At 48.7% G+C, this 23,482-nt stretch overlaps 2 protein-coding genes across 5 annotated transcripts in view; one reads left to right on the top strand and one right to left on the bottom strand.

The window, feature by feature from the left end:
- Positions 1-22,236, top strand: part of LOC126526730 (uncharacterized) — a 94,829-nt gene extending 72,593 nt beyond the window's left edge. For 2 of the 4 annotated variants that reach the window (XM_055068265.2, XM_055068266.2), the window contains exon 3: positions 21,184-22,236. In XM_055068265.2, coding sequence (XP_054924240.1) covers positions 21,184-21,480 — 297 coding nt within the window. In that variant the 3' untranslated portion in view covers positions 21,481-22,236. Of the gene's footprint in view, positions 1-1,683; positions 1,754-19,431; positions 20,009-21,183 lie in introns of those variants that run through there. The other 2 variants (XM_050174591.3, XM_055068267.2) reach the window with 2 other exon arrangements.
- On the bottom strand, positions 15,102-19,205 carry LOC140219938 (uncharacterized). The gene is made up of 3 exons (XM_072290117.1): positions 19,199-19,205; positions 18,358-18,551; positions 15,102-18,098 (listed from the first exon to the last, which is right to left on the bottom strand). Exons 1-3 carry the CDS (start codon positions 19,203-19,205, stop codon positions 15,648-15,650), a joined length of 2,652 nt encoding a protein of 883 aa, XP_072146218.1. The 3' UTR covers positions 15,102-15,647.
- Positions 22,237-23,482: the final 1,246 nt, after the last annotated feature.

The following is a 23,482-nucleotide window of genomic DNA, read 5'->3' as shown; positions in this document are numbered from 1 at the left end:
GCGCTTCCTCTATACTTTCCACCCTTGCGTGTGCGAGATTGAGCCACTATCATCAACTTAGCCTCGCACACTTTCCCTCGCACATACAGCATAAGGCACGCGGCAATGATGTTAGCGTCCTTGGACTTTATACAGAACATCATGGTGACACCCACAACAGAAATGCTCCTCGAGTGTCCATATAACTCCTATTGCAATAAAAAGGTTGGAATAGGTTTACGTTATACCAGCCCAAAGTCCATGCGGCTCTCTTGATCAGCAGTGACATGTGGTGGCCCATAAATTATGTTGAATTAACGAGTTATGGGGTTTTACATGCCATAGCCACAATTTGATTACGAGGCCCACCGTAATGGGGCACTCCAGATTAATTTTTACCACCGGGGGGGTCTAATGCACGGGACACGGGGGATCCTGCATCGCACCCCATCGAAATGCGGATTCAATCCCGCGACCTCATGCTTAGCAGCGCAACGCCAAAGTCGCCAAGCCACCACGGCAGGTCAGAAATTGTTATTGCGTCGATTGGATCGCATAATTTGGGAATATATTTCGCTATCATCTTGGGTGTCAGCACGGGAATATATAGTTCGACTGTAGTGCCACCAATGTTTTCGGTTTTATAGGAAAGCATGTGCTGTGCCATCGCTCGACCCACTTTTCCATATTCTAGTACTGTACAGCTACAAAGCGCACTTCTACGGCCGCACGCTCAGATTGCCTTGCGGCAAGGCAAAACTGTTCCTATTATGTAGAGATGGTGTTCAATAGACCACAGTAGTTCATAACTCTGGCTTCTCTGTACGGTCTGTCAGTGAAGCGCATTTCCAGGCACTTCAACCTCACTGTCAAGACATTAAAGGAAACTGCATTTATAAATAATGTCTTGTGCTACTTTTTGACATTTTGAATTTATTCTTGCAGAATGCATGTTTTTTTGTGATTGCTACCACTAACTAAAAGTTTACAGGCACTATCACCAAAACTTGCATGCACTAGATGGTTCCAGTATCGGGGTAATCTGCTTAAAAATTCAACTTATGACATTGCTTAGGGCAGATTCAGTACAGTGCTGGTATTGGTTTATTCTGTGTTCCGTCGTAGTTTTGAAGTATGCTGTCATATTCCATTTCCACCAAGATTCAGATTGGCCTGCTTCAATATGAAATATCTGCTTTAAATTGCTCCCAGAATTGCTTCAGAATTACTTTGGGCAGTCCAACCCCTGTATAGTAAGGCCATTGGAAGTACTTACAAAGGCTTCTACTTTCTTTGAAATGTGGGTTTTGCATTCCCAGCAAAATTAAGACAGTTGTATCCAAATGTGACAGAATTTGCGTCACAAGCATGTAGAACACGCACGGTCAATTGAAAAAGCTTTAAACGCTGGTTTCGTGACCATTTTTTTTCTACATGCACTAGAAATTTCTGCACTGTAAATTTGATCTTATTGCCATTATTCTGAGTCTTCCTTTTAACACTTAGCCATATATACTGCCATTGTGTTGTATGAAATGTTTTGTGAATTATTCTGTGAGTGAAAATCTACAAAGCTATGTATACCTTGGTGAGCAGTGTTTTTCAAAGTGACAATCTAAGTTTCTCGAAGCAAGCATGGGTCGCATCATGTGACATGTTTCCAGCGGTGTTCTGAGGTGGCTTGTAACCACTTTTGCTTTGTAGGCTTCCTCTGCCGTCGAAGATGCAGAAAGGAGGACACGCAATTCATTGGCTTCCAGCCAGTCAGTTACAGGTTAGTCACCAGTGGTGTACATGTGTCTTTCTCACAAGCCATAGTACATTGATGTACATTTTTATTCTAAAAGCTTTAAAAGATGTTGCACTTGGTGCTGCTTTGTGTTTCTTCAAATTGGACGGCAAGGTTGTATTTTTGGGCCACATCATTCAATTAAAGAAGGAAAATGGTTGCTGTCATTTCTTGCCTCTATGGCTAGGCTTTTTGTTTTCTGCAAGCATCTAAGCAAGTCCACGTTTGTGTGGCAACTCACTTTTATGGCATTGAGGTACTCATAAAATGGTTTAGCTTTTATGGACAAACAAGGAAGCTAAGAAAACAATCTTATTGCGATTATAAAGAGAGAACAAAAGGCCGTCAGTACAATATCTTCTATTTGAGAATTGATATGCAGGTCACTTTAGCAAAAAGCAGCAGGCCTTTTGACAGGAGTGTCAACATATGGTTGCTCTTTATGATTGGCAAAAACCACCACAGTTTCTCTGACCCCCATGATATCATCTATTGTTGCATCTTTAACTCCTTACGCTGTTGATTATTGCACAATGTGACCGTTTGTGGTAATAGATACCTTTGTTATTGTTTTATTTTATTTTATTATAACTTGCTATTTTGCTGATCTTGCAAAATCTTTTGCTTTTGGAGAAGACAAATTAGTTTTGTCTTCTCTGCTTTCAGCATTAGAGTTCTTGTGCAGTGACAGTTGCAAGCATGTATCCCATCTCCAGACTCGCAAACATTTTGTCATGTGACACGAGACACTCTATATGTTCATGTACCGTGGTTAAAAGGGCATTCCACATCTGCCACCATGGCTTGAGTGGCCCTGGCTATCAACACTCCCAAGGCTAAATCTATGACACATGTGTGAATGCTCAATGAAGTGGACTGTGTGTCAGCCACCTTGGTAGCTTAATCGTACAGCATTAGACACATGGGCATGACACATTGGCTTCTATTTTCCTTGAGATTTCTGCATTTCAATTAAAAGAACGGTTAACTTGGTGTACATTTTCTTTGGCTTCATTCTCTATCTACTTCATGCATAGTTGTAATTAAAGAAAATCAAGCCCCTTGCTTCGCTTTATTCTTCTGAGCCCTTGCCTAAGATATATAGTGTAGTGTGTCCTGATGATGTGCAGATGCAATGAAAAGTGATAGGCATGATGCTGAAAAGCATGACAGTTTTGGAGTCAGCTGACACAGCAAAGGCAGAATTGGAGATCTCGGTTGCAGTGGACATAGAGTAGGTATGCCTTCATGAAACAGAAACTTTGTCACAGCCCCGCATAATACTCATTTCTCATTCTTTTCTTTTTAGAGCGCAGCTCTTTGGCGTCCGTTCCTGGGTTTCGCGTCGTCGTCGGCGTTGTCGTCGGCCTCGTAACCAGCTCCGCCCCCCTTTCATCCCCCCAGCGCTAGCAGCGACCGACTGATACCGCTGGATGCCGCTGACGCCGCTAGAGAGTCAAGATAACGTGACTGCATAGAACACCGTCGCCGCCATGCAGAAAGAGGAGGAAAGGGTCCCACCCCACCCCCCCTGTTCTTGTGTGGCGGATAGGGTGCTCTTCAGTTGCCGACGCGCCGGTTATTTCACGTAGGCCCCGGCACGTCGACGAATACGTGACCACCTTCCCACGGCTAGACCTGGTTCTTAGCGCTGCAGAAGCGAGGGTATCATATTGTTTGTGTCGGCATCGGCGGCGTTGTCCCTGAAACCAACTCCGCAGCTGGGGTTGACTCACTATCGGCGTCAGCGGCATCAGTCAGTCGCTGCTATCTCTTCCCTCCTCCCTTTATCGTGTTGTCCGCTTGCTGCGCGCGCTTCTGCCCCCATCGTTTGCCGCTGGGTGTACACGCCGCCCCCCTCCCCCCTCTTCCTGCGAGTCTCCGGTTGTCAAAGCGCCGGCTCGAACTTAATTCCTTTCTTCGCTCCTCCTTTAATGCAACCCCTGTGCGGTGGCAATCAGAGAGCCAGATCGGTGGCGGCGGATCTGTATAGGCCGCGTGCACCGCCTATAGAGGCGCCACTGATAGCCACCTAGCGGGCGCTTCCAACAATACGCGTGGGAGCAGTAGCAGACGACAACGCTTTGCAGCAAGGGTGACTGAAGTTCGCGGCTGCGATTTGTCCTTGGTTCGGGGGCCAGACTGCTTCTTCTGCGGTGACAGCTGTAGGGAAGACTCAGACCTCTGTGGGAGCGGGTATGAACAAGGTGTTACCGGTGTTTGGGGCAACATGGTCCACATACGCGCCAGGTGCGTCCCGCAGACAAACGCCATGAAGACCATTTACATGAAGTGGAGCTCATGTAAACTAGCCGACAAATTTTGTTGACTAATGCGATGTCTCGACCGTTTTTTTTTCTTTAATTCTACCCTTGCCGTAATGCTGCTTCTGTACCTCAATAATAAGCACCCGTCGTTAGTGCAGACTTAGATAACAAATCCGCACGGTGCGATGTCTGCATATACCGTTGTGATTTTTCTGCCGATGAATACATGTGACGCCGCTGAATAAGTGTAGTGAAAGTCGCCTGAAGTAGAATAATTGCGAATTTATTGATAGAAACGCGTACACTATAGTCAACGAAGCCACCAAACGCACGGGTTAATAAAAGCGCGTGTTAGCGCTGTACCGCCGATGAACTGCCGTTCGCGCTGCAGATTTTGCAATTTTAAATTCCCTAAGGGAACTGCTTGGAAACGTACAAAGCTATAGTGTGACTAACATTGCAGTACTTTTTTTAAATGTTACTAGAGAGAATGGCCACATGATATATTTAAAGGCAGAGCAGCGCCAGTCAAATTAGATACAGCGCTGGCGGCAAGGCCGGGTTTAGTCCTATGCGGCGTAATCATAATAAGAAATAATTCAGCTGAGTGCAAAATTCACTTGCAAGAAGCGACTACGTTGTGAAACAAACAAATCACTCGGCGTGTTAAGTCTGCTCAGGCAGCATCCAGGTGAGATGACTTCCCAAACGGCCGCGAACTTTTCAGCGAGAAATGGAACAAAAATACCATATGCAGCAGCTATTAGCAATTCTCGCCCTGAACTACCTATTTTCTAAACACATTTCCCAAAAAACCACAATATCTAAGGTGCCCTCGGGCGAAATGAATAAAGCTGTTAAAGAAGCACTTGCTTGGTGTCATTCCGATAAGACACAGCGTGATTTATACCCTTTACAAACGAGGCAGGGTGAAAACCTCGCAGCTCAAAAGAATCGGGAGTTATGCATGAAGCAACTAGCAACAGTTAAACATGGGCGAAGCCACGCATAAAATAAATGTAAAAACATGAAGTGCGCGACAGCTGGTGCGAGGATTTACCGGGCCACATAAAACTAACAATTTCAGTTCTTGCAAACTTCTGTAGCTTTAACATGCAAAACAATGCGCTCATGCAGTCGTGCTGCCTAGCTAGCCCAACGCGGTAAAGAAGCGGAAAACAATATTAGCGGCAAACGGCATTCCGAACTTTAGCAAAATGCCTTTCAACCGCAGGTTGCACTGCAGACGAACTTCGTCGCTTACCCGTCTAACTACAATTCAGTAAAAAAAATAATAATAAAAAAGAAAAAACACCGAAGCGACAAAGGAAAGGATGAGAACAAGAAATTTCGCGCCGAAGCTACGATCCATTGCCACCGTTGCTCCTGCTGATGAGGCTTTGCGGGGAATAATTAGAACCGTATCACCGGCACGTTTTCGCCGGTATTTGAGCCCCCCAAACTGCAACAATTCTTCTTCGACATTCTTCGGAAGCTTTGGCCATCCCACACATGCGAAGGGTGTTGCTTATTTTGCTCTGAAAACACAAATAAGATGGAGAAGCACTATCAGCGACGCAACAAACTACGGCGTGCTACGGCGCGCGGCTCGCTCCTCTCCCATGCGTTCTGCGCAAGGCCGCCACCAGTGGCGCGGCCATCGGCGTGCACGCCGCGTATATGTGCACCGCCCGAGCCGAAATTGCCGCTGCCGTTCGCCCTGTGCGGTGGCAATCAGAGAGCCAGATCGGTGGCGGCGGATCTGTATATGTGCACCGCCCGAGCCGAAATTGCCGCTGCCGTTCGCCACTGCGAAATTATCTGCCAGTTCTTTCTGAGCCATGAGCGAGACGACCGATGGAAGTCCTCCGTCTGCTGCTGCTGCTGCTGCTGCTGCTAAACGAGCTACCAGAGCAGAGGCCCAGCGCCGTCGCCGTCAGAATCCAGAGGTGCGTGCCGCCGAAGCAGAAGCTTACCGTCGCCGCCGTCGAGATGATCCAGGAGTACGCGTCGCCGAAGCAGAGGCTAAGCGCCGCCGCCGAGAAGACCCTGCCGTTCGCGCCGCCGAAGCGGAGGCTCATCGCCGCCGTCGAGAGCAACCAGCAGTAAGCGAGGCTGAAGCAGAAGCTCATCGCCGCCGCCGAGAAGACCCTGCAGTTCGCGCCGCCGAAGCGGAGGCTCATCGCCGCCGTCGAGAGCAACCAGCAGTAAGCGAGGCTGAAGCAGAAGCTCATCGCCGCCGCCGAGAAGACCCTGCCGTTCGCACCGCCGAAGCGGAGGCTCATCGCCGCCGTCGAGAGCAACCAGCAGTAAGCGAGGCTGAAGCAGAAGCTCATCGCCGTCGCAGAGAAGACTCTACCGTTCGCGCGGCCGAGGCCGAGGCCAAACGCAAACAAAGGCTCGCAAACAGTCAGGGTGCAACAAATGCTAGGTGAAACAGCTTACTTGCTGCGCTCAAATTTCGCATTAGGAAGTAACGTAATCGTCGGTAATTTTTTTTTATTTTGCTGTTGCTCCGGCTTTATACCTGTAAAGAAAAGCTGTTTCAAGAGCACTGAACATCTTCCCTTGGCTGAGACATAGATGTCTAGCATTTTCTGAAATTTATTCTATGTATGCCTGAAAGTAGCACCTAAAATAGTTTAAATAAGTAGTATAAACTGTCGAAGTACTCTTGCCTTTGGCTCAGGGTTGTAGGAGTTGAGGACGGACTTTGGGATGAAACACTTGGGAAGGTTTATTTTACATTATTTACAGTGAGGTGAGAGTCAAGTAACAGTCGTACAGTCATTACGGGCCGGCAGTAACTCGGACGCTCCGGCCCGCGGCAAGCAGTTCGAGAGAGGTGAATCAGGGAATGCTCTGGAATCTCTGGAATGCTCCTCTTTTAAGCCCTCCGATCTCTGGAAGGCGCGTCATGTTCGGCCAATGGGAGAGCCCGCTCAGATGACGCCACCTTCGGCCAATGGTAGGCACCCGTGCGGTGGTGTCACACCCGGCGGCTCCCCGCGGTCTTGCCTTGCTGTGGTGCAATGCTCTCTTCAAAGGCGGCCGGGGAGACGCTGCCAGGCCTTCTCGGTACATCACAGCCGTCTTGTTGTCACGGTGCATTACAGCCGTCTTGTTGTCACGGTGCATTACAGCCAGAAGGTTGTCACGGCGCATTACAGCCGTCTTGCTTCGGGACCCAATTTACTTGCAACAATGCCGGGCTATCCCTTCGCTTTTTAGCAGAGTCAAGCATTGAATAGCCCCACCGGCGGCGTACAAAGTGGGGGCCTTCAACTTGTTTGCCCGTGCGCGCCTCTGCGCTTCTCAATTAGCTGTGGTGCGATTCGATGTGGTCTGGGGAACTCGAAGGGGGCTCAGGAAACAGCCCCATATCTAACTGCTCGTCCTCGCCCCGGATGTTCTGAATGGCCGATGAACTCAATTCGCTGGCCATGAGGAACGCTGAAAGAACCTGCAGGGTATTGGTGTCGAGCCTCGTTTGACGAACTTCGGCATCCTGGGCCCTGGAGAACATACGTCAAACAAACAAAACAACACAGCGCTGCACCACGCGTAAGCGCAGGCTCTTCACCGCTGACTCGCCAGGCTATTACTGAGTCAAAATCAACTCTGATCTTTTATTTCCCCAATTTTGACAAAGCAGTTCCAACCACCCTTCCAAACAGCTGTCCATTTCTCCTCGAATGCCGACAAGAGTTCTACTTAAATTGAGGACGACGCAACGAGCTATGGAAAGAAAAATGATAGGTGTAACGTTAAGGGATAAGAAAAGAGCAGATTGGGTGAGGGAACAAACGCGCGTTAATGACATCTTAGTTGAAATCAAGAAAAAGAAATGGGCATGGGCAGGACATGTAATGAGGAGGGAAGATAACCGATGGTCATTAACCCTTTCGCTGTCAGACGTTTCTGGCCGTGACGCACCCCCAGTGTCGGCTTGGTTTCAGGGAACGAGCATAACAGGGAATGAACATAGCACTTTATTTTTGATTATGATTGGTATACAAATAACATAGTCAATGCAATATGCACATTTCAGTGTTCTGCAGCTGTTGTTAGTAAACATCATCATCATCATCAGCCTGACTATAACATCCGTTCAACATCCGAATCTGACGATGCGGAACCCTCTTCCTCTCATGCGACATTGTCCGAGTCCGAATCCGAGCTCGGCTCGTTTTCTGAATCGGAATTCAGCCACCGCTCCCATGAGCAGACGAAGGTCCCGCGCGCCGAGCCATCCGAAAGTAACCGCGCGCAGGGAGGATGCGCTTTCAGTCGCCCGCGCAACGGAGGGAAATGGGACGTTGCGTGATCACGAAGAAAGAGGGAGATGGAAAAAGGCTAAACAAAGTTCGAAGGGCTTTACGTTTACTGCTGCAAGTCGGAAGCGAGGGTGCGGCGAGAGAGCGAAAGCAGCAATCGAGTCACCCTTTTTGGAGAGGCAACGGCACGTGCGCCTGAACTTGACGCGCCGTAGCAGGCACACCAACAGAAGAAAAATAAAAACCTTCAAACCAGCGGAGATTACAGAACAACCCTTGAACCCATAACCACACGCGCGCGACGTATGATCCAGCGAACGCGGAGCCACCGCGCCACTCAGCAAAGAGAAAGTGGGGAGTGGCAGTCGCACCGTACTCTTCAATACATGGATTAACACATGTCGGAGCGAATATACGAACTTGTAGAAAGAGTCAACAGATGGCGTGGCCAATACAGGAGCGCCTGCTTTGCGCTCAGGCGCGAAATTTTGAACGCACGATAGAGAACGTACCGGTACGTCAGTGACACCGTGGGGGGGAAGCGCGATGACGTACCGGTACGTCGGTGACAGCGAAAGGGTTAAGGGTTACGGACTGGATTCCGAGGGAAGGAAAGCGTAGCAGGGGGCGACAGAAAGTTAGGTGGGCAGATGAGATTAGGAAATTTGGAGGGTCAACATGGCCACAATTAGTACATGACCGGGGTAGTTGGAGAAGTATGGGAGAGGCCTTTGCCCTGCAGTGGGCGTAATCAGGCTGATGATGATGATGATGCCGACAAGACCAGAGTACTATTGTTGTTGCAAAACAAAGGGTCGTTGACATTGCAAACAACAAATGAAAACAGCCGAACATAACTTAAGTGGCCTAACTACACGAACAGCATGTTTCCAATCTATCGCAGTGGCGTACTTATCGCACGTATTGGTGCCACTGAAGAATCTGGTCAACCTCACAAGTACGTAATCACAAGCGCACTAGCCTTGTGGTCACTAAACAGAACGCGTACTTGCTTTGTAGGCAAACTTTTCATTTACGCTTACTCACGTTTCTTCCCTGAAAGTCCTACAGGACACGTGACTTAAACGAACAATTAAACTTGCGGGACTTGCACACTCTGCAGAACCCTTAAAATAATGCGTCTTCTAATAACTCGTTCCAAGCATACTTTTCAGAGGTCAGAATACGGCTGCCCTCAACACACGAGCAACCCAGTCATAAATCTGCTTCCTTCCGTCCACACAGGACACGCGCTAATGGAACTAAGAACGCTTCTCGGCGCAAATCATGCACTTACTGAAAACCCACGCGGTTAACCTTAGAAAATAAAAAACGCATAAAAAAAAGAAGGTTAACTAAAGCACACGCGCGTTACGATAGGCCTCTCAACAATAACCTTGACACTCAGGTTACTTACACACACACAAAAAGGAAAGCCTATCTACTTTTTAATGAACACCTCGCGATACTACATGTTTACAAAAAAAATGCCTCTTTCAAATCTTGAGCTGCTTCTCAATCAAAACACAAACAAAGCTCAAACCTTACACATTGATAGAAATCCTAGTCTCAATTCGCGAAAACTTTCCGATGCTCAAAATAAAAAACAAGACAAAATAAAAAACAAGACACTTCATTTCTACGGAAGCGCTCTTGGCCTCCCTTTCCAAACGCTTATGTCGGACTCATACTTTGAGCCGTACCCGAGGTGGTCGCGGTTTGAAAGCTACTTTGGCTGCCGAGGAACAACAAAAGGGCTGACTCACTATCAGCTCCCCCAAGACGTTACGGTCTCCTGCCAATTTGCGTCCTGGCGCCCCACTTTCCTCACAAACTCGATTGACCGCGTCGCTACTCCCCACCTGGTCTCGTTCTGCCACCTTGCACTTCTTCGTACTGCACGCTGAGCTTTGAAAAGAATTACGGAAAGACGAGGAGTTTAACTGCCCCGTGCCCTTTGTCCGCGTCCGTGCAGAACATGCTTCGCGGTCCCCCTTTGACCGGTGGCTCGAACGTTTTGCATGCGTCAACATCGTCCGTGACGACCGCACCTTTTTCCTCGCGCCCTGCCCTTTTGGGTTTCTCGCCATCTTTGGCAGCGCTACATTAGTTACCGTCTTTCGGTCTTTACCGCGCTTCTTTGCACTCGCTTTCATGTCGCCTGCAGGCGCCTCGTGCTGGCCGCTACACATCTCATCGGCCCGGATCGGTCTCCTACCCGCACAGTCTGATTGATTCTCATTTAAATCAACACTCTCTCTGCCTCGACTGGCGGACAGCTCAACCAACTCTGGCACAATGCAGCAGGCTTTACTCGAGTTATGCAACTCGCACTCTTGCGAACTGCACTCTACTGCATTGCCCAGCTCACGCTGTGCATCGACACACAGCCCGTCGGTCTCGAGCGCTGTCTCACGCGCACAGTCCGAATAATTATTAACTGAATCATCCCTATCTAGGCTACCTAGACTGGCGGAGAGCCGCACCGATCCCTGAACAATGCAGTTGTTCTCTCGTGAACTACGGAGCTCGCCATCCCGAGAACTACTCTCAACTGCATCGCTCAGTTCGCACTTCACTTCTGCATGCAGATCTGGCTCTACATGGGTGCTCAAGTCTGTCGCGTCAACAGTACCCTTTTCTTCGCTAGCAACTTCGCTAACATTACAAGCGACGCACATGCGTGGTAACTGTGCCAATTTGTTTGCAGCTGGCCTAGCTGTCTCTATAGTCATCTGTTGGCACAGCACCTCGTCGCTCTCCTTGCGGCCTTTAACGGCCTCTGTTGCCACTAAGGCATCGTTAGCAGCTAGCCTTTTCCCTTCACTTATGAATCTGCAGCCAATCTCACAGGCACTACTCTTCTCGTCAGCTTTTGGCGAAAATCCGCTCCATGCTGCCTCATTCTTTCGCTCTGTACTACCTAAAGAATTCTCAGACAGCCGTTGTCTCTGTGCCATTAACTGATCACAATACTGTATCTCTTTGATCAGTGCTGCCTTCTCTCTCTCATACTTTTGCTCACGCTCACGCTTACGTTCCTGATACTCACGTTCGCGTTCCTTCTCACGTTCGTGACGCTCACACTTAAGAGTAAGTTCTTGAAGCTCACGCTTCCATTCATTCTCGCGTTCTTCACGCTTACGCTCACTCTCACGTTCATGACGCTCACGCTCCCCTGGTTCCTGTATCACCTCCCAAGCAAGCTCAATGCTTTTGTCATCATTGCCACTATCGTTAATCGCCTTTATGATAGCTGGCGTTTTCATCCGTTCGTCCGCCTCAACTCCCAAATCGTCGCACACCAACAACAAGTCTAACCTCGTCAACCTTCTAAGATCCATGGTAGCTGCCCCGACTGGTGGTTAGAACTGTTTTCCTTAATTAATTTGTGCAAACACACAATGCATCAAATTCCCGATTCCCAGAACTATCAAAATGAACACACAACATTTGAGTCTGGCGAATCAAAAGGAGAAAAACCACGCGCTCACTTACGGTTGCAGCACCCTGCCATCCAGTTCATTTGTCCGCTGTTCCCGGTCCTCCGGACTCCCTGGGTTGAAGGCTTGCTCTTCTTCGCTACTCCCAGTTTCTTCGGACCTCTTTCGACGAAGCCTCTCTCTTCTTCGCTCTTCCCGGTTCCTTAGGATCTCTCTCCACGAAGGTTGATCCGTAGCGCTGCCACCAGCTGTTGTATTTGAAGGCGATCTCACCGCTGCCAACCAGTTGTAGGAGTTGAGGACGGACTTAGGAATGAAACACTTGGGAAGGTTTATTTTACATTATTTACAGTGAGGTGAGAGTCAAGTAACAGTCGTACAGTCATTACGGGCTGGCAGCAACTCTGACGCTCCGGCCCGCGGCAAGCAGTTCGAGAGAGGTGAATCAGGGAATGCTCTGGAATCTCTGGAATGCTCCTCTTTTAAGCCCTCCGATCTCTGGAAGGCACGTCATGTTCGGCCAATGGGAGAGCCCGCTCAGATGACGCCACCTTCGGCCAATGGTAGGCACCCGTGCGGTGGTGTCACACCCGGCGGCTCCCCGCGGTCTTGCCTTGCTGTGGTGCAATGCTCTCTTCAAAGGCGGCCGGCGAGACGCTGCCAGGCCTTCCTGGTACATCACAGCCGTCTTGTTGTCACGGTGCATTACAGCCGTCTTGTTGTCACGGTGCATTACAGCCAGAAGGTTGTCACGGCGCATTACAGCCGTCTTGCTTCGGGACCCAATTTACTTGCAACAATGCCGGGCTATCCCTTCGCTTTTTAGCAGAGTCAAGCATTGAATAGCCCCACCGGCGGCGTACGAAGTGGGGGCCTTCAACTTGTTTGCCCGTGCGCGCCTCTGCGCTTCTCAATTAGCTGTGGTGCGATTCGATGTGGTCTGGGGAACTCGAAGGGGGCTCAGGAAACAGCCCCATATCTAACAGGGTTAGCAACCACTAATTTATTTGTTTAATCAACAGCCTTTAAGTATAGCAGCTTGAAAACGTGGGCACCGTATTGGAAGTGGATATGACGGATGTCCCAGGATAATGCACACCAAAGTACAGGTTGCTGGGCTAGTCACTTCTTATTACTCAGTAGACCATAAGAAATTATGGTCGCTTAACACAAACAAGGAAGGATGGAAGGGGACAAGAGAACATGAGCTTTCACCAAAAAGTAAGCACAGGGCACATTTGCCTACGTACTGCAATTTGCATCAGTGCAAACCACGATTGGACAAGATACAGATTAGAAAAAGCAGGGACACCACAGCATGTGAATTGCTAAGAGGCTTATCACATTAAATAACGAGGTTCATCATGTATTAGCGATACTTCAGTTTTACTCTTGCATGCCGGAAGAGTTTTCTTTTTGACAGCCGGCTGTAATTGGGTGTGACACAATTGAAGCTTTTCGTTGTGCATTTACCTACATATAGTATATGTTAGACTGTAATACAGAATAGAATGGACAGTCGAAAGTTGGTGCGCCCCTTGTCCCCTTCCTTCCTTGTTTGCGCTCAACAACTATAATTTCTTATGGTCTGCTGAATAATGCACACATGCTGACATGGGTATTATTCCTGGGTCCTGGAAGCATATCACTCACTCAATGTCTCCAGGTTGTGATGTGATGAACACTGGTATTTACTAATGTTCTAGGCTCTGTGCGATTTCTGGATAATGGTAGTGGCGGCACTCTAAAGGGAAGCCTTCTTTGCCTCTTGCTCTGGGTGTGGCATGCAGTCTTGTCTTGCCAAGTAGATGCACCGAGGATTTCACACGAGTACCGTCGCATTTATGCTTGGGTGAAGGAAAGTACAGTAAAACCTCGTTAATTCAAACGTATTTGGCTGCACATTGGCTAATTCAGACAACTTTCAGAGCTTGGCGAGTGAGGAGCACCGCAAATTTGTCATGCAAGGGAGCAAAAACTGTGCCAGCGCCCAGCTGAAATGAAACGGCGGAGTCCATATCGGTATAGTCATTAGCGGAAATCGTATGTGAATGACAGCAGCGCCGGAAGGTTTCATGCTTATTTCTGCCTTTAAAGCCTGTATTCTTGCATTTACAGCCTTGCATAACACGGCGTTGGCCGTGTGCTTTCATAAGTGCATAGTTGCCATCCATGATCGCGACGATAGCGGTTGCAGTTTCTTCTACAGCGGTTGCAGTTAACGGAAGTTTGTTTTTGACTCAGTACGTGTGTAGGCTGCGTACCTAAATACTGCATAGTCTCCATCCATGATCGCGTCGATAGCGACCGCGGGTTTGTCTGCATTTGTTGCAGTGAATGATAGTTTCATTCTGACTAGGTGCAAAGCGGTCGAGGATGAAAAGCGCCGGCTATATTGCAGTGGATGGACGATCTGTTAGCAATTAGCTCACTAGCGAGAAAATAATCTGGATGTGCTTGTGGAAGTGGAAAGTGTGTCGCAAATGAAGGCACATGCCGCAGCCGTGCTGCGAAGAAAGTTGCAGGCCCTTGATTGCCGCTGCGAGAGCCAATGAGTCAGGAGTTGAGAATTGCAGCTTCCACATTGCTATTGTGCAAAATAGAAAAATTATTTGCTCATTCATTCACTAAATAAGAGCGTTGATGTAGTAAGCAATTGCTAACTGTTCTCTGGATACTGTCGATAATTCGACATTCGATTAATTCCGACATTCGGTTAATTCCGACATTTTTTTCAGTCCCGTGAAATCCAAATTAACCAGGTTTTACTGTACCAGCACAGTGCATTTATCCGATAACATTGTGTTGCTCACATTGAGAGGAACGTAGGGGAGGGGAAAGTAGTGTGGCGATAAAGGTTTTGTTGTTTCAACTGCTTTATGACCCTGTGCTTCGATACCATACTTGTGTTTGATAGTAGGACTTGAACAGGATCCACCAGCACAATAACCTGATCCTCTATCCACCATGCCACACTCATTGGGATTGGCCCACTTTACCTAATCATGATGGTTAGGACATTTGTCCATTGTTTGTACGTCATGAGGCCAGAAATGACTCTTGAGAAGTGATAACAGAACAAAAAAGAAATCATTGCACGCAAGTTACAAAAATGCAAGTAGATAGCTATAGTGCATGAGATAGTTTAGCAAGACGAATAAAGCTCGAGCTCAGAACGAAATGAACAAAATGCCACAGATCTTGGAATCTATATTGTCACGTGGTAGTGACGGTCAAAAACACAGTAGTGTTGTGTCGGCAGCGGCAGGCAAGCGGGGGGCCCCGACGGGCGAACGCGCGGCTAGCGCCGGCGCAGTGAAGGAGACACGGAGCTAACTGCTCCCGCTGAAAACCGGAACGAAGACTCCGCCGACCTGCGGCTGTTTATTACTTATAAAGGCTTCACCTGCTAGATGGCACCTCCCGATTGGTCCAAGCTTGTCACATGACAGAAGGGGGGTGCGCCATCTAGCTAAGCAATTACAAAACATACATGTGCGATGACACAGAGATCTGACAGGGGGCGACACTATACTACATCATCCCCCCCTGGAAACAAAGCGAGCATACAGTGAAATGCGCACACAAGACGCGCACTTAAGTCCAAAGGCAATTTCAGTTCATTCCCCCCCACGGTCACACACGTGTGCATCTGGTGCACGCAAGGCATGCACTTAAGTCCACAACAAATTCAATCCATCCCTGCCCAAGTTCACATACACGTGCACCAGTCTTGGGCACCAAAACACGGGCAGTCACTCAAAGTCTGACAAGGAACACTGCACAAAACTCACTGCACCGCAACAAGGAGCACTTTTTATACCTGTGTTAATGAAACATGTGGACTGTCACAAGGCCCCTAGCCGTGGCATTTTGAAGACGGAAATACGTTCTACACTACATAAACAAAATCATCGAGCCACGGAGGCCGTTTTCTGACACGATGAGGACTCGTGCATACCTCAGAAGAACTTTGGGGGTTGCGACGCGTATCGGTCGACTTTAAAGACCTAGTCGTCCCACTATTATTTACCTCCCCCTGGTTGGAAAACTGAATGTGGTTGTCGCTCAAAGCTGGAGAGGGTTGCCCAGGAAGCTCCTCTCGACGTCCCAACAAGTCCTGGGAGGCTACCAATTGCCCAACGGAATCAGAGACGACTGCTGACTGTGTAGACTCGGAAGTGATACAGTCAGACGCACAACTTAACTGAAGCTTATGACTATGAGAAGACGCTGTCACTACAGACAAGTCATCGGAATGACTATCCAAGTTTGAATATGAGTACAAAAAGTCTCTATCACTTGTACACAGTGTACTACCTGCTGGATCCTTCATCACTACGGTTAACTTAGACACATGCCACGTCTTCCCATCACTGAGTAGAAAAGTAGATGGTCCTATCTGGGCCTTGACTTTACGAGGTTTACTGTACTTAAAGAATCCTTTTCTGTTAAATCTTATTCTGACGGTGTCTCCCACCTTGATACGAGTTGCCTGAGCACCTCTACGTTTGTCTACGTACGGTTTAGTCTGCGACTGTTTCTGCAAGACCCTTTCTTGAACTTGAGGCACAAGACTGTCCTGTTCTCGTAGATCTACACAGAGCCGCATGGTTCCATCCTTCTTGCGCACCACCACGAGTGGAGACACCCACTCAGTAGCCTCGACGCGCTCGATGACGTCGCAGTCCTCGAGACGTCGCAATTCATGTGTGACCTGGTCACGGAGAGCCAGGGGTAGTCGGCGCAACTTTGAAGATACTGGTTTCGCATCTTGCTGCCGATGAATTCGGTGCACAAAGTTGTTGACGAGGCCCAACTCGTCACTGGAAAGGTGATCAAGACCCGGAGGCGCACCTGTGGGGCTCTGTACTGAAGGAAGCGATGGTAGACGACATGTCAGCGACGTACCGTCGATCTGTATGCCCAAGCGTTGGATGGCGTCTAAACCCAGCAGTGATGTTCCTGTAGTCGTTACGTGGAACATGACGGAGCATGACTTTTGGAAAAACTGGACAGTGGCTTGAAACAGGCCTTGAATGTCGATGCATTGCTTGGAGAAATTTTTCAAGTCCACTGTTTGTGACAGTCTGTGCTGTCGACCAAAGTGCTTTCCAAAATCTTCAACAGTCATCATTGAGACAGACGCTCCCGTATCCACCGGCAGTCGCATGGAGACGCCGTTCACTACGACCGGAACTTCCAAATCTTTTTTAGTTTCGAAAGCGCTTACCGTCAAGACAGACGCGGACGGCTGCCCTGCGGAAGTTGAAGACAGCGTCTCTGCGGAAGAGACGTATTGAACAGTACGGGTTTTTCGGCATACCGATGCAAAATGGCCCAACGTGTGGCAGGCGTTGCACCGCCGGTTCCTTGCTGGACAATTCCTGTACGTTGCAATATGCTTCGCGCTGCCACACCGGTCGCATGCACCACGGTTCCCGGAGGAGCCATGTGCGAAATGTCCGTCGTCTCGGCGGCCTCTCGGAAGAAGGCCGTGGTCTCGGCGGCCTCTCGGAAGAAGGCCGTGGTCTCGGCGGCCTCTCGGAAGAAGGCCGTGGTCTCGGCGGCTTCCCGGAAGAAGGCCGTGGTCTCGGCGGCTTCCCGGAAGAAGTCGGCCCTCTTGGCGGCTTCCCGGAAGAAGTCGGCCCTCTTGGCGGCTTCCCGGAAGAAGTCGGCCATCTTCATGGCCTCCCGGACTACGTCGGCCATCTTGGCGGCTCCCCGGAAGAAGTCGGCCATCTTGACCTGTCGACGGAACGCCAAGCTGGGATGCTTCAATTCTTCCAACATTTTCAGAGCCGAACGCGCGGTTCGCTCGATGCAAGGCTTCTAACGAGCGTCCAATTTCTTCTGCCTTGTCCAGGGACAGGGTTTCGCCATGAGCCAGCAACTTTTCGCGAACGCTGACGTTCGCTACGCCATGTATTATCTGGTCTCGGACGCGCTCGTTGTAGGCTGTGCCGAAGTTGCACTGTACCGCCTTCTCCTTCAATGCGGTCACGAATTCCAGGAATCCCTCTCCCTCGAACTGCTTTCGACTGGTGAATTCGTGCCGTTCCGCCAGGACATTTGTTGACGCGGCGAACAGCCGGTCAAGCCGCTCCAAGAGTCTCGGAAACTCTGACGCTGGCGGGACCGCATCACTTGACGATGACGCTGCGCCGGTCGACTGCCTTGCTGCTTCGCTTGAAGCTGACGCTGCGCTGGTTAACTGCCTTGCTGCTTCCTGCTCCTCGTCTGCAAAGTACTTCCGTTGTCCCTCACGCCCGAGAGCGCTGACGAGCGCGGACGCTCGTCGCGCGTCCGTCCAGTCGCCACCGCCGGCCGCTTCGAGGTGGGCCTGAAAAATTTTTTTCCATCGATGCCATGGAATTAACGGTGGCCCGGGCACTTCAAGAAAGACTGGAAGGTTCGCCGTAAAAGAAGCCATGCCCGGTAGCGTGCAGGAGACAGTGCAGGAGGCAAGCCGGAGCTCGCCGCAGGAATGGGGCAAGGACGAACGAAGGGGCGAGTAGGCCTAGGCTCGGAAGCCTCGCGACGCCAAGTGCGTCGGCGGCGTTTGCCTGCCGTGCGGACACGGGAAGGGTCGCTTCACTTACGAAGCTCGTTGGTGTCCCGGGGCTTCGGTCGGAACCGCTGCGGGAATCCCATCTTCGTCGCCAAAAGATGTTGTGTCGGCAGCGGCAGGCAAGCGGGGGGCCCCGACGGGCGAACGCGCGGCTAGCGCCGGCGCAGTGAAGGAGACACGGAGCTAACTGCTCCCGCTGAAAACCGGAACGAAGACTCCGCCGACCTGCGGCTGTTTATTACTTATAAAGGCTTCACCTGCTAGATGGCACCTCCCGATTGGTCCAAGCTTGTCACATGACAGAAGGGGGGTGCGCCATCTAGCTAAGCAATTACAAAACATACATGTGCGATGACACAGAGATCTGACAGGGGGCGACACTATACTACAAGTAGCAAAACTGTGAATGGCGAAACTAACCCTTTATTGGGCGAACCTGTGCCCAGAAAAACGGGCTACGCCCAAAGCAGAATGATAGCAGCAAACACAGTCAGCAATTGGCAAAAATCTCATCAGCAGGTCAAGCACATCGGCTTTTATACACGAGTCATTGAATGTCCTGAAGTAATCGCTGGTGCCCATGTGTCAAGTATATATACAATCGGATTACAAAAGGTTTGGTGACAATAGACAGCGAATAGAACAATCAGTAACGTTAGAGAAACTTCCGATACATGCAGTCACATCCTGCGCTGAGCGATAACATTTGTTAGACGGTGAAAAGCAGTCGCCCAATAAAGATAAAAAGTACACATGTCAATATACAGCGAAGCTAGAGTGACCTAGAATTGGAGAGTGCCCGGAACGAGCTTCCAAATGTGAGGCCAAACAACCGTAACGCCGTTGGGGGCACTGCGATCGGTAGCACTCGCATGGCATGGTGCAGAGGTAGAATGCTTCCCGCGCAAAAGACCGGGGTTCGAATCTCAGCAAGGGGTAGTGTGTTTCTCTTTCTTTTACTACTTCATGCGTTGATGTTTATATTATTCATACTGCTGCTTAATACTTGCTTTCGTTGCTATGTAATGCAAGAAAGAGTGAAGCATAATATGTAGGAATAACAATAAAATTCAATTTTTATAACGTTGAACAATAATTTTTGCAGCGCCACCTCACGGGAATGAACAAAACTATCTCAACCAAAGCATGGCCTCCAAGACCTGTATGCATAGACAAGCCTGCTGGTGCCAGCTCGACAGGCTCCGCTTGCTTCACTGGCTGTGCTTTCCGAAGCCATCGACGCAAAAGGGAAACGGGCTGTAGTAGCCAACGTTTGGTGACCGTGAAATGGCGCGGGTTTGAATACTGCATATGTTGTGTCAACGCGCGTACTCATACACTGAATGCACCCCAAGAAAGAAGTTTCCCATTGCTGATGGTATGCAAGAAGCATGCACTCTGGTAAATATGTTGAAAAGTCATAGTATTATACCAATAAAGAAGGCTGTTCAAGAAGGGTAGTCCTTGCTGTTAAATAATTAAACCTGCCTCTACGCACAAATCTCATTTACGTGCACTTCGCTCATGCACACCACCATGTCCACTGTGTTGTTTACAATTAGCAAGAATGAAAGCACAGGCACAATATCACTTCTTTAGCGGTATTCGAACTGCGCCATTTCGCGGTCACCGAACGTCGGCTACTACAGCTTGTTTCTCTTTTGCGCTGATGGCTTCGGAAAGCACAGCCAGTGAACCAAGTGGAGCCGGTCGAGCCGGCGTCTGCAGGCTTGTATATGCGAACAGGGCTCGGAGGCTATGCTTTGGTTGGGATAGTTTTATTCATTCCCGTGAAGTGGCGCTGCAAAAATTACCGTTCAATGTAAAAAAATTTTATTTTGTTATTCCTTCATGTTATGCTTCACTCTTTCTTGCATTACATAGCAATAGCAGCAAGTATTAAGCAGCAGTATAAATAATATAAACATCGGCACATGAAGTAATAAAAGAGAGAAAAACACTACCCCTTGCTGAGATTTGAACCCCGGTCTTTTGCGTGGGAAGCAGACATTCTATCTCTGCACCACGCCGCATGAGTGCTGCCGATCGCAGCGCCCCCAACGGCGTTACGGTCTCTTGGCTTCACTTTGAATGCATTGAAAGAGGGGCCGTTCCGGACATTCTCCATGTTTTAGTACACTCTACACTCTTCACTTTTCTTTTTTCCCCGCAAACAGAGTCCAAAAATCTAGATACAGACTAAAAATTACTGAAACACTGCCCATTCAAGTCTATTCACTACACCAGTGTACTACCTGTGGAATTGGCACAGGCCCTAGTGTAACATGTAGCATTTCTTCGCCATCACTGGCATACTAGTATTGTCATTGTTGTCAAGCCATCTTTGTTTTCATGCTCTCACTTTGCCATTGTCACATGCACAATTGCTCACACGCCTTACACGGACAAATAAGGCCATCTAGTAACACTTTGCACTGTTTCAAATGATGCTAGATAGTCGGCTCCCTGCACAGTGGTTCTCGTAACATTGTTTTCCACAGAGCATGAGATTTGCATAGTTTCTTCCTTTATTAGTTTTGGTGCAAAGGTGATAATCTTTGAAAGGCTTTTGTGGCATGAGCAACATTGGCACTATGTGCGCCTAGGACAGTCATCACTACAAAATTATTGAGCAGATACCAAAGAGTACCCTGTTAACATGAGTATAAAATAAACTTTAGGGTTTCGAGCCTTCATAAAGGCAAGTGAACTGCAGAATGCAGCGCTTGACTAGTGGAAGCCTCTTGTCTTTAGTACTTAGGTTTTCGGCACCTCTGCTTTATTTGAAGATTTCTCGTCTCAGTGGACCAACGCCTTTATCTGTCTGTCTGTAACTGTCTGGCCTCTCTCCTTCCAGCACGAGATAAAGGACACCGTGCAAGTGACCAGAGCGCAGTGCGGAGGTTGTCACGTCTTGCAGCAGTCGAACTCATCTTCCCCAGGGACATCTCCACCCAGTGTAGCGTGGAAATGGCCTCAAAGGCTGCCAGCTGTGTTGTCAGGACTCTGTCCAAGTCAGTGCAGTGCAGTGGGTGAATGGCGTTCCTCTTCAGAGATACTTCGAACGGAGAGCAGATCTCAGCCGTGTGTGTGTGCGCCACGCCATTACAACAGACCCAAGTGCCTAAGTGACTGTGCAGTTCTGTTGCTGTGAGAACCAAGGTTGCGCGCTTGATTTCCGGCCACAACAACTGCATTCTGCTGGGGAGCACAAAGCAAGAATGCTTGTTCATTATATTGTCATTACAGGCAGTAAACTCGAGTGATTGGATGTTTATCAAGGACGATGGTGCAGAACTTGTCCAGGGAATCGGAAGGCATAGTCAGAGAAGCCGTAGACCCTTAGCACACCTGTCTCTCTCCTCAGCATATGCTAGAAGTGTGTGCACTGCAGTTACAGGAGCCTGTTGAATGTGACCTTGCCGTGTAGTCGGCGGGCCTGCCAAGTTTACCAGTTGCAGATGACTGAGCATAGTGCTGCCAAATGGGATGGTGCTATATCGGTGGCAGATGTGTATCGGTGAGGCCACAGGTGGTGGAAAGCCCATATTATGGCTGCCATCAAATTGTGTGGGAGTTTTCAATTACCGTGCAGCAGACAACACACCAGCATCTCGCATACAATTGGGCCGCATGACAAGATTGTACGAGTCACATGACCCAATGTATGGCTTGGACCCCAAATGCCCAGAAAACGTGGCAGTATCACAACTAAGTTGTGTACTCCAGATGCAGTGCAGATCATTACACCCAGTGATTGACTCTATATCAAGTTATTCTATTTCTGGCCTGCCAGCATCATTTCTTGGTTGAAGCTACAAGTTTATAACCTTCGGACGGTAAGCGTGGATGACCAGCACACCGAGCGCGAGCTTCACAATGATTAAACATTGTATTTGGTAGCCTTGAATCATTGTGAAGTTCTGGTGCATCTTGTTATGCATTCCTTTTTTTCACGACTGTCATTCTCGTGGTGCACCAGACACAGTCGCCTTTCTTTTGTTTCTCATCAGCAGGCTTCCCAGCTGACCTGATGTCCACATAATGGTATCACATGTGTCAACATAAATAAGCCTCATGTTGTAAACACTCCTCGCAACCTTTATATTTTACTTTGTTTAGAAAGTGAATATCTTTGGTATTCAAATCAACATTTGAAGTCTTTTTTAATAATTACATTTATTTGATTGCAGATTTTGCTGTTTGAGCACCCCTAAAATTAGTTTCCACAAAGTGTAAGAGCAGTGGCATTCAGTTGTAACTGAGGTTTTTTTTCATTTGTGCTTCCCACACGTCGAGCCATTGCATGTGCTGCTGCAGTCAAACTTACTTATGACAATATTCAAGTGCCGAGAAAATCCCATTACAGTTGAACCCACTTATAACGATACCGGTTTTAACAATACTATATCAGTTAGAATGAGAAGCCGCTGCACCATCAACTTCTGTTGGTGAAATAACTCACTTACTACAATGCCCCCATGCCGCATTATCGGCTACAGCGATGAAGTCTGCCTACTGGGTGTCCGTGCCAAAAGGTAAGCGAATGCGAAATCTCTGAAGAGAAAGAACAACAGAAATTCAAGCCGCTGCACGTTACCGCGTGCTGTTTTCATACCTTCTCCGCACCGCCAGCCCAATACCACCTAAATTACTGAGCAGTCTAGGCGGTGTTGGCCAGCCTCGCGCGTCTGTGCCATGAACCTTTCAGTGCCGTGAACCCATGATTTCAGAAGGCGAGCTCCACTACATAGTGAAGCACTCTCCACTCACCCTGTCTATCTTACGCAAGCGAAATTCCTTCCCTGCGTTCTCCCATACCAGACGTCGAGCGCGCGGGCTGTTATGATTGTCTTGTTTCACGCAGTGCATGATTGTGAGCGTTGTGCACAAGGACACATGACTAGCAGTATAATTCAGTGCTACACGAATACTGAGGCAGACAAGTGGATCACAGAGCATGATCACACGCTGGAACACGAGAAAATGGCATAGTTTTGGTACCTGCGCATGTGACTGCACGATCGTGAGAACAAGCAGACAAAGCGAAAGTACATCTCTCTTGCTTCGGTGCGAAGTAAAACAGAAAACACGCAGACATTCCGTTTATGTGTTTTATTAATTTTCTAAACTTCAATTCGTCAATTGAAGCAGCA

The sequence above is a fragment of the Dermacentor andersoni genome, chromosome 8 (genome assembly GCF_023375885.2).
Source record: "Dermacentor andersoni chromosome 8, qqDerAnde1_hic_scaffold, whole genome shotgun sequence".
Taxonomy (NCBI): Eukaryota; Metazoa; Arthropoda; class Arachnida; order Ixodida; family Ixodidae; genus Dermacentor; species Dermacentor andersoni.
This window is presented reverse-complemented; position numbering and strand designations above follow the sequence as displayed.

What these genes read in the sequence shown, in the direction of transcription:
- LOC140219938 (XM_072290117.1), bottom strand. An exon ending in CCGGGACACCAACGAGCTTC is followed by an intron (nt 18,099 to 18,357) that starts GTAAGTGAAGCG and finishes AAAATTTTTCAG; the next exon opens with GCCCACCTCGAAGCGGCCGG.